Source organism: Nipponia nippon, unplaced genomic scaffold, assembly GCF_047370975.1.
Source record: "Nipponia nippon isolate SJK-2023a ecotype South Korea unplaced genomic scaffold, ASM4737097v1 scaffold_1, whole genome shotgun sequence".
In the NCBI taxonomy this organism is placed as follows: Eukaryota; Metazoa; Chordata; class Aves; order Pelecaniformes; family Threskiornithidae; genus Nipponia; species Nipponia nippon.
Window position 1 is genome coordinate 131,436,626 of NW_028262290.1, and position 12,931 is coordinate 131,449,556.

The 12,931-nt window shown below is 37.4% G+C and overlaps 1 protein-coding gene across 5 annotated transcripts in view; it reads right to left on the reverse strand.

The window, feature by feature from the left end:
* The window catches only part of PALS2 (protein associated with LIN7 2, MAGUK p55 family member), a 63,486-nt gene that overhangs the window by 26,025 nt on the left and 24,530 nt on the right, over positions 1 to 12,931 (reverse strand). For 3 of the 5 annotated variants that reach the window (XM_087773052.1, XM_087773071.1, XM_087773080.1), the window contains exon 2: positions 4,122 to 4,240. In XM_087773052.1, coding sequence (XP_087629178.1) covers positions 4,122 to 4,238 — 117 coding nt within the window. In that variant the 5' untranslated portion in view covers positions 4,239 to 4,240. Of the gene's footprint in view, positions 1 to 4,121; positions 4,244 to 12,931 lie in introns of all 5 variants that reach the window. The other 2 variants (XM_087773089.1, XM_087773061.1) reach the window with 2 other exon arrangements.

A 12,931-nucleotide genomic window follows, 5' to 3' on the forward strand; every position in this document is an offset into this window, starting at 1 on the left:
GGTGGGACTGTTAAGCCTGGAGAAGAGGAGGCTCAGGAGGGACCTCATCAATGTGTATAAATACCTGAAGGGAGGGTGCCAAGAGGACAGAGCCAGGCTCTTTTCAGTGGTGCCCAGTGACAGGACCAGAGGCAGTGGGAACAAACTGAAACACAGGAGGCTCTGTCCAAACATAAGGAAACACTTTTTCCGCTATGAGGGTGACTGAGCACTGGCACAGTTTGCCCAGAGAGGTTGGAGTCTCGCTTCTTGGAGATATTCAAAAGCGTCTGGGCATGGTCCTGGGCAACCATCTCCAGGTGGTCCTGCTAGAGCAGGGGGCTGGACCAGATGCCCTCCAGAGGTACCTTCCAACTTTACCCATTCTGTGATACTGTGATAACTTTTCATCTCTTTCTAGAGCTATTGCTGCAGACATAACCCTTTCCTAAACACTGCAGATAGATATTTAAATTCATTGAAAGGTAGGAGCTTTGAGCTGCAAGAGAAACATCGCATAAATCCGAAAGCTTCACTTATTTATTACTGGCAGGGCTGTACCATAAAATTAAGGAATAAGAGGAGGTCAAAAATAACTAAGATTCTCAACACATTCAGTTAAGAGTTATTTACAACACCGTAGCAACAAGAAGTTCAAAAAAGAACAATCATTTTGGCATGTAAAAAGACAACAAATAACAGATATATTTGGGAGTCTTCTACATATACTTGCCATATATATAATTTGAAGGTATGCGCAACACATCTACTTTCTTGTTAGTGCTTTAAAACAGATGTTAAAATAAAATTTTGCTGAAACCAGACAACTTTGTTTCCCGAAATCGTCCGAGTAGGACCTGAAAGGAGGTTGTAGCGAGGTGGGGGTTGGTCTCTTCTCCCAAATAACAAGTGATAGAATGAGAGGAAACGGCCTCAAGCTGCGCCAGGGCAAGTTTAGGTTGGATATTTGGAAAAACTTCTTCACTGAAAGAGCAGTCAGGCACTGGACCAGGCTGCCCAGGGAAGTGGTTGAGTCCCCATCCCTGGAGGTATTTAAAAGATGGGTAGACATGGTGCTTGAGGACATGGTTTAGTGGTGGACTTGGCAGTGATTGGTTAACGGTTGGACTCGATGATCTTAAGGGTCTTTTCCAACCTTAACGATTCTATGATTCTATGAGTATTAAATTCTACTTCACATCTATAAAATGGCATTTCTGCAGGACTGATGGTCAAACACTGGAAAGGCTAACTTAACATAGAGAAAGACATTTCAAACATTCCCTAACACCAACACACACAAACCAAATGACCATGATTACAAAGTCATACAAAGCTTGGCACTCCCACACATTCTCCATAATAAGGGAATGCTATTTTGTACATAACAGGTACAGTAAACACTATCCTTCTTTTGAAGTTTGCTTCTTTTACAGCAAGTAAAAACACAAATCTATTGACTTTTAAGCATACTCCAACTGCAAAACCTTTATAAGATTAGAGAATATGGGTTACCTTCTTTCTCACTCATTTTCTTTAAAATACTACCACTAACACAGAATATAATCTAAATACAAATATCCTCACCCCTCACTCCAAAATCAAGGCCATGAACATACCAGGAAACAGAAAGTTTATCAGTCAGCAACCTCTGATCCTGTAATATGTTGGGGAGTAGCAGGATATGGAGTGGTATGAATAATTTTTTTTTAAAAAAAGGAAAAAAAAAAGGAATAGTTAACTTAGATATTGCAATTATTTTTTTCTTCAGTTCAGTTCACCATTTCAGAAATCATGATACTGAATTGAGTCTTTTGATTTTTTTGATATTTATTATACTTGCCAAATGTTGAAATAGTAAGGCTTTTGCCTCCAACAATCTGGCATCCTAAATACTGGACTCCATGTTTATAGATTACTCCTAAGATGTTTCCTTGGTCTGGGTTAGGCATTCACCTGTTATGCTGTAGGCTATGCTACAGTACTAAAAGCAATAGTGTGACTGCAGAAAAGATAAAGTTTTGAGGTTCAAAGGAATAGTTAACAATCCAAGAGAAGAGAATTTTGATAAAACAGTTCAGTAGCAAAACTGAGTAAAATTCATGCATGTTCCAAATTCAACAACTGTTTTCAAAAAAGCATAACAATTCTAAAGGCTAGTTAGGATTGAGCATAAACATCAGTAAATGACAGGAAAATGCATTTTACAGTGATTACAGTTACTTCCCCTTTCCCCTACCACCCACTGAAGAACAGAAAGGTACAGTAAAAGAACCCTATCTGAAAAAAGATCGGTAATTTCTACCTTGATGCCTTTATTCTAGACAGAAAAAGTATGAAATGAACAACGCAATTTTAAAAGATTAGCCAAACTTTGCATTGCAAAATATTATAAACTAACTACTATGCTGATTACTTGCCTTCATTTTAAGGACTGAAAAGAAAAAATAAGCTTGTATGGCTCATGGCACATTTCCCCAAATTTCTTTTTGTCCTTTTTGGGATACTTTACATAATGATTAGTCTTAATAACTGACTAATAAAGGAAAATGAAAAAGCTTTTATGTTTCTGGCCTGGTCTGAAATGAATCTGCTTAAATAATCTGACCATCTCAGGGTCCTGAGAATGGCCTATTCTGTTAAACCTAGCTCTTCTAATAGTAAAACAAGTTTTATGTATTTTTAGAGACAAATGGATATATATGAACTACATAAACTTCATGAAATGTGTTGGTGTTTTGATCTTGTCCTTATTTAGCTCTGCTGGTTAGGACTGAGTTTTTCGGTTTAATTCTGAAATAATGACAAAAGCAAATATGAGTGAGGTCATGCCATATGAACACAATTAAAACCTTTCAGCATTCTAGATAAAGCAAGTTTATAGTTAAGAGTCTGTTTCCATTACAAGCACTTTTTTACATCTGCTAGTCATTAAATTCCGTGTAATTGTAATTGGCCACTAAAGCACAAATTCTTGATAAAAAAATGCTTTGCAATGAACATTTTCTTCATGATAAATATGAAATTAAAGATGACGTATACAGCAGATATTGAAGTTGGAAACAACTCTAAGTAAGAAAATCCTTTTACTTTCTCTAGCAAATTTAGTACACAAATCTTTCCTTCTGCAGTCATCTCACTAGCAGATGAGACACATCCATTATTTCTAAGTTAATTACTATGCAATGTCTTCCACTTACAAACAATTTTTTGAACAGCTAAACAGAAGTAAATTCTTATATGAATTCTTATGAGAAGTTTTCCTTTCCAGATTTTTATACTGAGCAAAATCCCTGCACAACAATCCTTTAGCTTTACAGAGTATTTCATGCCTGCCCAGAAGGCATTGCTTTCAGATGTCTATTCATATTAAAGAGAGAGCTACATTTAAGTTAACTGTTTTTTCCTCATGAAAGGAGCTTATTTTTATGAAGTAAGATTAAGAAAGAATGTAAGTGCTGTGCAATATTGACTGCACCTCCCACTGCATTTTGATTACAGGGTCCAAAGATTTTTTGTAAATATCACCTTACATATTTATAAATATGTACCATCTATAAATAAAAGATTTTCATAATGAAAGACCAAAACTAAGGATAGCCCATGTCTCAGGGAGCCGACAATCAAAGGTCCCAGTATAACTCTGAGATCCAGGAAAGGGCATGGAGAGAATATTTCACTGGGCTGATCAGAAAGTCGTTTTGAACCAAAGACAAAAGGAAAACTTGTTTATGCCATGGGGGAAAGAAGGTTATTGCTCTCAATTTTCATCTTTGGCAAAAATGCTAAAAGTCAGAAGGCATATGGGTTTTGCACACAACAGTGGCCACGAGACTACATTAAAACCAACTGCTTCTTATTTCAAGTATTTTGACATTTTCTTCATAAATAATTTTAGCACATTATTTCTGGAGTCTCTGAATTTTTCTTCTTCCTCTAGATTCTTCCATATAAAAATAAATCAGCGTGCACAGAAATTACATTATACCAATCTTCACCTTCAAGAATACCTTCACGTCCTTTAATAAGACATACTGTACATAAAAGCCATTGTCAATACCTCAATCCTTACTCAGTGTTCATACAATAATTCAAGAGTTAAAATATTCCCAGGTTCTACTCAGAGCAGCAAGTTTAAATACCTTAGCAAGTGATCTTACAATAGGGTTTTCCATAATTCCTTTAAGAAAAATCAGGTCTATTTCTTCAGCGCCTGTCGATGTTGGCAGATCGGTAAGGTTATCCAGGACCTGCTGCATGGCTGCTGACAAAACAAAAACAAAACGTAAGTACTGACCAAAATAGGCTTGCATAAATAGCAAAAGCTCTGGGAAACACCACAATATTAACTTTAGAGATGTTAAGCAGCCAACTATATCTAGCGAGTGCAAGTGGACAGAACAGAAAAAGAACTTGTTGTTGTTGTTTGAAAGGTGGAAATAAAGGATCTATCCAAATCCTTATCATCACAATCAACTTAAATCCACACCCAGCACATTCCTTTCAAGATTCACTACCACTTAAAGACTGAAAAAAACCAACAAGTATAAACTATGCATAAGGTATGTATAATCTTCCAAATACAATAAAAGCAACTCATTCATGACTCTCTTCATTTAATCTCTCTTTCAGAGGAAGTTTTCAGCCCTCATACATACACCAACCAACTACAAGTTTTACAATGCTTGTATAGGCAGACGTCACTGTTTTTAAAATGAACACATAGTTCCAAACCAATTGTTATTTTAACCAAAAATTTGCTTCCAAGGCAGTTTTTACCTTGGGGACACTTGTGTCTGCCCCCAGCAGCCCTTTACAACCAGTTCTGACTTACTGCACTCCAGCACTAAGTGTAGATAGTGCAGATGCTAACACCAACCTGGCACCACAACACACTGCAATGGGAAGTATATCCTACAATGTGAAATACATCGTGCCGGCCCAGAACATTTTCCTGGCTATCTGCAGACTCATAGAAAGAACTGCAGCAACTTGGGTGAGAATGAACAACGGTGCCCAAGAAAAAGTCAGAAAATCCCACCATCCCAGCTGTCCTGTCCTGTGAAGTCACTGAGGTGACTGATGAGGATTTATTGTGTGCTTCAACCCTCCCATTTAAGATAAAGTTGAACAAAACAGATCTTTTATGTTAGGCATTATGTTCATTATGTTCACGTACTACAGAGTTCTTGCGCATTTGGGCACGTACGTGTGCAGCAGCCCTTAGCAGGGATTACATCAGCTAGCCCCGAGCTTGCAGAGATGAACATGTGCCAGCTCAGGCTGAGCACAAAAGGGGGCACCCTTGGAGACAGTTATAATGTCTTTTGCAAGGTAAATGGACATTCTTTTCCTGCTTTCCAACATATGACTAAATATTCTTATCTTGCAGTATTATCTTAGTAGTAAATAACATATACTGTTCTTGTTTTTAACTGTATTCTTTTAAACTCCTGCCGAGTTCGATGTGCATGCTGAAACAGACATATACACAGGTATACTAAAAAAAAAAAAATCTTCTGCTGAGATCCCCAACAGGCTAAAAAGCATTAGAACAACCACTGTGTACTGCAATGCTCCACATGTTGCATAGCAGCATATATCAAGAGAATTAGAAAGCCTATATGCCCCTTCTCCCACACAGGAATTTACCCTTAACTTTCCTCATTGCTTTATAATGAAAGCTATTATGAAACACTGCACAGTAACAACACAAACAGCATTTCCCAACACCTACTTTCTAATTTCAATTCTTCCCAGAAAATTCCATCCCAAGAAAAAATTTTCTGGCCATTCTTTCTGTCAAGTGGAACTGACTTTTCAACAATCAAATTGTCTTGTGTGCCACATTTTAACTACAGCAGCGTATGTCAAAAGACTGCATTTTTTAAAAACATGTTTCAACCATATTTCTCGCTTTCAAAAAGTGAATCTTCTGCGAAACCATGAGTAGGAGGGAAAATGACACCTACTTTATGCTTTCAGATTTTGAAGCAATATTATTTCTACTTTTTTAATAGACAAAGTGCTGTTAGCAATCACACATTACGTAAAGTCACCAAATCAACCTGTAAATAGTCCACGTCTTCCTCAGACTAGGTGTGTCCTATATCTTGACTAGTTCAGCTGCAGATGAAACTACCTTGTTTCATGATTTCTCAACTTCTCAGTTCCCAGTTATAGATTCATGACTCTTAATGCAGTCATGCAAGCTACAGTATTTGCAGAAGCAGACAGATGTTCCTAGCCAATTTACGTAGAGTACTAGGTGCTGCATAAATACTGCAACTGTTATAATAATAAACTTTCTTGACATTTTTACATTTTTAACAGTTAGGTAAATTGTTTTTAAGGGACTTCAGGTTAGTGCTTTTGTTTTTATAAATAATCTGAGTAAAAATATAAAGCTTCCTTCAGGTCAAAGCGTGCATCTCAACTACCAGTTGCAATTCCAGCACTTGATGCTGACAGAGGCGTGCATAATAAAGACATTCCTTATATATCTCCATGTTAATAAGCTGTCTTACATAACCCTTTCAGAATTCTGCCTATCTTAGAATGATCAAAGTAAAAAATAAAATCCCTACATAAAAACTTTATCATCGAGGAGAAACTGTTGAGAGCAACATTAAGCATCACAAGAATGACTTTCAAGCTTTGTGTAGCTAGACAGGATATTTTCAAATGAATATTTTGTTTAATAAAGGCTTCACAAATTCTAGCATCAAAACTGCTTAAGTATATTTTAGCATTCTTGGAAAGCAGCAAATACCTTTATCAACATGCAGAGTTCAAAAAATTCACAAAGGCAGACTTGCATCCTAGGTGGTCAAAACCAAAACCAGCTGTTTTCAGAAACAGCTTCCTATTGCTGTGCATCTGGTGGTTGCCTTCTCTCATGGCACAGCCACCATGGCAAGAGTCTTCTTAGCTACAAACAGTGTTGCCTCAATATTGGAAAGAAAAACATAAAGGCAGGCATACGTAAATTGGGATAAGGCACCTTTACTCACCCTGGACTACGTTTGAACATCATGTGGGTCTCTATATTGCCTCAGTATAGCTAGTTCCCCATCTTAAGGGGAAGATCTTTCTAAGTAGTCAAATAAAAAAATAATACTGGTAAGTACCTCTTTATTTTAACCAGCTACAAGATTAAGTAAAAAATTTTTAGCATGAGAGAAAGCTTTAAGAAGCTTCAACAAAGTCTTTGCACCTGTTACGTAGTACGTGGTAACTAGAAACTAGAGCAATGTTCATATGCTTCACTGTGTTTATATGCTTCACAATCTTTCACTGCTTTACATCCACCTGGCAAAAAAATTCAGAACATGACCAAATGCTATTTTTCAAGAAGTCATCAAGAGCATCTTCCAGCAGGAATTATGTCAGCTGGTTTATTGAAAAAGAATAGACAACAATACATGGGTACTTTTTGTGACAGACTAGACTAAGCACTTTAATTTCACTGTTTTAAATTTATTATGCAAGTCACGGGCCAGCTTCAAACATAGTTCCCGTTTAATGTGAAAAGCTAATATTTGCTCACATGTGAAAATAGTTTTGAAAGTCTAAGCAACATATTGACCTACATATGCCTTTGATATTCATACATGTATTTTCAAACAATTTGATTTATCCAAAGACAATTTAAGGGGGGAGGGGGGGAGGAGGGGAAGACACTTTAGTAAATGTATTATAGAGCCTCTTTTTATGTATCTATTCAACAGGCTTTTGTTTATTCATTTCTAGGGGAAAAAAATCTTATTAAAATACAAACAGCAGGAGATATGTTGTTTCCAGGCTTAATTATAATGATCTTTCAGAATAATGTAGATACACATGGAATTTCAAGTAGCAGTTGTTAAAACAATTTCACTTTTTTCTTTCCTGGGGCAAAGCAACCTTAGCTCTTTTAGAAAAGTGTCTCATCTTTGAGCAGCAGGAATGAAAGCTGAAGATGTAAGTACTCATGTAGGGAAGTCCTACTTAAAAGATCAGGTCCTATCAAGCAAGAAACAGATGGAACTAAGAAGTTTAGAGACTACCAAATCTAAATACCCTATCAAAAATTGCCTCTTGAGCCTCCCATATCTCCTCTGTCAAATCAGCCCTTGAAATGTTGATAGAGGTTACTCGCTGGGAGCGGGCGGGGGACGACCTGTAAAACTTAAATATAAGTCAGGTATGTAAGAACTAAGGACTACAGTGAACTAACACACAGCCTGGTAAGCAGTCAAACTGCATAAAGGAGGTTGTCTGGAGTGCTCCTTATTGTTGAATACTTTGGTGTCCAACAAAAAGCAAATTTGTGCTTTTCCTACAGTGGAAAATTAATTGGGTCTCTCTTGCCTCTCTCATCCCATCTTTTAGAGGAAACTGGTAATAACATACCAACCTTGAGAGCTCTACCATGTACCTCCTTCTCTCTCTGAAGACAAGCCTTTTTCCATATTCAAAGACCCATCTGAGTAAAATTTTAAATTCTCATCACAACACTAAAGCATTTCCTTTTGAGAGGACAGCATGAGATAGGCATGGTTGACTACAACAGTTAACAAAACCATACAGGAACACACACATTATAAGAAACACACGTTAACAACAGCCTCCAGACAGAACAGGAGGAACCGAGCAGCAGAAACAGGCTCTCAGTTGAGGCAAGGCGTTGAAATAAAGGGATTCTTAGGAAAAAAGTGACAACAGAACCGAGTTTGAGCTGGGACTCCTAAGAGAAAATGAGATTACAATGGGACACCCTCCACTCCAGCCCCTGGCTTTGGTGACAGGGAACATACACACATGCAGAATTAATTTCCACAGTCAATTTTCAAAGAACATCTTCATAACCATAGAAAGTTTAAAGCCTCAAGCAAGACTCAGCAGGAACATAGTGGTCTGCTGTGTACATGTATTAAACAATTTAATCCTACTTATGACCCCATACTCAGAAAACTAGTTTGTCATTTGAACACCATATCAAAAAGGTGAAGGGGGGGGACACACACGGACACGACATGTTAATTGATCTCTGTGGCAAACAGTGTGCATCCTGCGGCATAAGAATACAGAAACCCTACTTATGAATGCAAAATTTACTAACCAGAATTAACTCCTCCTAATTCACATATAGCTCTTCAGACAACCAAAGGATGCTTCAAAGGTTTACTCTACATGCTGTACCTTACAACAGTAAATTCAGATCAAATAGAAGTAAAAGATACTATGATAACTCTTCTTGTATTTGTAAGAAAAAGACAGGTTTTCACCAAACTCTCAACCGTGACTCTTCTATCAAATTTGATTTTACTCTTTCTTTCAGTGCCTAATTCTTGTCTACATTAATTCTATGTAAAGGAAGGAGGAAGCATACATTTAAATAAATTTTCCAGATTTGCAGACAGAAGACAAATGTGTCACTCACTGGGGAAAATTAAAGCTTTCCAGAGTGAATACCTTGCACAGATTTTTTTAGCTCATTTTATTAGTCTCCAAGCTTACAAACTAACAGGAATTAAAAGAAAATTATGTATAATATATTTAAATAAATGTATGCATATTTATTTCCACATGACCTACTCATCTGGATAGGAAGCTATAATAAATACCTCAAGGACTACCGATGAGGCTGGTGCTTCACACAAAGTCTAGAAAGTTAGATTAAAATCTCATCACATACCTAAACTTTGGAAACAATTTCTTATTTAAAACCTTTTCAAGAGGGATATATCCAAAAGAAAAGTTTCACAAGACACCCAATATGCACAAAGGAAGATTCATTTGTAACTCAGACAGCCCTTAACCAACGACAGCTGTTTAAATTTTTTCCATTTGTATTCATGTTTTTTAAAAAATGGATTTATGCTTTAACACACTGCAGGCAAAAAGTTATTTTGCGTTGGCCACTTCTCTCCCCCGTTATAACGTTTTTGGCAGCCTAGGTCTGAGAAAAGGAGTACCTGTGATTAAGTTAACATTTTGAGCTAGTACAAACAAGCTCCTTCACTAATAGACTATTGACCAAGAATATATGAAAGACTGACAAAGCCCTCTCTTACTACTTTTAGAGTAAGTTTCAGAAACCAAGTTTTAAGACAAAAGTCTCTGGGAAAGCATTATGCAGTGAGCACATAGAACATTATATTTGCGTTGCCACAGCCAGCAACTGTGTTCACTAAGCAGAGATGACATCTGGAAATACCTCCAGAGAAGTGCTATAAAAGTGATGTACAATTGCAGTTTAGCCCCTCTGCTCCTCTACGCTAGGCTACAAATCAGTGGCATAATCCCATACAAGGTATGCCTATGTTGCTTATTGTAGTAGGGTACAATGATACTCGGGCTCTCAAGCATCCACAGACTTTGCGTCTACATCAGTGTGAGGTTTCATCAAGACTATTTGACAAATAATTACCAAGCAGCGAGTGTTCGGCCAATGCAGCTATAGCCCAATTGATAGCCACCTTAACTCAAGTATTTCTGCGCAGCAGTCCACTGTAACATCATGTAGGCACATTTTCTAAATAGGACCCCTTCCTCAGTCAGTAAATACAGTGGACCTCCTCTAGAAAGACAGTAAGGCTGCTTAATGAAGGAAGCTGTTTTCTGCAACATGCATACTTTACTGACTGTAGAAATCAATAGCGTATAAGGCAGTGAATTAGTAAAGGAAGGAGGAAAAGTCTAACTGATAAGAACGAATGCTCCCCTAGATATTCAAATTCTACTGACTGAATTTTTGCATGTTGAAAAGAAATAACATAAATGCTTAGAAACGTTTACTGATTTTTTTTTTGCTTCATTTTCTCCAAGTCTCCTGGCAAGCCAAGATTGAGCTATTTTAGCATAACTGTAAATAGAAGCTCAAGCAGTCCCTGTCCTTACCAAGTCTAGCTCAACTACATCTTACATGTCCATTTTTCTTCGTGACTCTTAAGGCCACAAAAGCTATGGGGAAGAGTGAACAATGCTTCTCCATTCCAGGCACTGTAGCCATACTTCTTTCAGGCTGTGAAGCTTGTCTAAAAAAAGATGAAGCACAAATTTTCTGATGAACAGATGGACTTCACAGCTGCATCTTTTGGAAAGAAAAGCACTATTTTTAAATTATTTCAGCAAAGATAAAAACGGAACAAAGCACCACATCTCCAAAACCAGGTGACTTTAAAGGTTAAGTCTTATTTGGATATATGTATCATGACCAACAATAAGATATTGATAAAAGATACACTAAAATGCAGTACTGAGGAAATTGTACTGACTTCTCTTTCTTAAAGGACTGTAAAGAAAAAGATCTCAATTGTAAACTACAAAGGCAATTAACTTAACTTGATGCTCACTAACTAAGCTTGATGCTCTGAAGATAAGGCTATACAGGTGTTAAATATTACCAAGTTTTCCAACTTTTTTTTAATTAGAGAAAAACTGATGCAAGCTTCAGGCACAGATGATGATTAACTGAGGAGTCATACACATGCACGCACACAAATACGCTGAATGTGTCTTTTCTGACTGAGAGAAGCTTCTCATGGAATGGTTTAAATTGTACAGGTCTAACCCCACAGTTGAAAGTTCTCTGCAGCAAACAAATGGTAGGACAGCAGAAACCTGCATGGTGATTCCTCTATTGTAGTCTGAGCCACCTAACGCATTTGCTACTTCATTATGGTATTTGTGCCACACTGGAAGAGGCAGGAGGGTTTAAAATGCCTTCTGAAAGGTTCGGGAGATGCAATTATTTAAAAAGAGAGTTCAGCTTCCCATTTTTCTGCTTAAAAAGTTTTCATGCTCCACTAAAAAAGTAGCATTTCTTACTGAATTACAGCATATACAACTGTTTAAGAGTAATCAGTTAAAACAAATGATTACTAAAAAGTAAACATTTTCCTCCCAGGGGTGCATTCAGGAAAATAATTTGATCAAGTTATGAAAACTTAACTTAAGTGGGAAGGGTCCCCACAAGGTCTCTAATCCAGTCTCATGGTCTAAGAGGGGACGGTTATGAGAGCACACCATGTTGCTCAGGGCTTTACCCAGTAAAGTCTTGAAAACTTCCCAGGATGGAGAGACTACACAACTTCTCTTGGCAACCACTTCTACTACTTCCTAATGATGAAAAAGGTTTTCCTTACCTACAGTCTGAATTTCTCTTCCTTCCGTTTATGTCATTTGTTTCTCATCCTCACTGGAACAGGTTGCCCACAGAAGTTGTAGAGTCTCCATCCCTAGAGATATTCAAAACCCAGTGGACAGAGTCCTGGACAACCTGCTCCAGTTGATCCTGTTTGAGCAGGGGGGGTGGGCCAGATGATCTGAGTAAGTCCCTTTCAATCTCAGTGATTCTGTGATTCTGTAATTATTTCCTGGCACACTTCATTCAGATGGAAAGCTTCACTCACTAGTATTACTTTTCTTGAACTCTACTATACACTCCTTCACACCATGTAAATACTACCTTTAAATAAATACTGGAAACTCATATTGATACTGGAAGACAGAAATCTCCACTCTTTCTGTAATATAAAAGGCCCCAGTTTAAACCCACAAACACCATCAGCTCAGTTACAGATGCCTGCACTTCTCCAGGGCAACTCCAGCAACACTGAAAAAGCTACACTATCAGTGGTCATTCTAAGCTAAACCTAAGACTTTTCACACCATTAAAAAAAAAAGAAAAAAAGTAAATCTTCACTGAACATCTGAACATCACCACTGCCAGTTGCCAACAAATAAACAAATTTACTTCCACAGTTTCTGAAAACTTTACACATTGCCCTAGATGAAGCTTTTGTTCTAGCTGACTATTTGCATTAGTCTTCCTAAAAGGTACTACTAAGGAGCCAAACTTTGAAACCAGTTCCATTTCCCCGCTAAACTGTATATTATACAGTTATGATAAGGCACAGCTTAAAGGAAACCACTACTTTTCCTCTTGCTATTACAAATGTTTGTA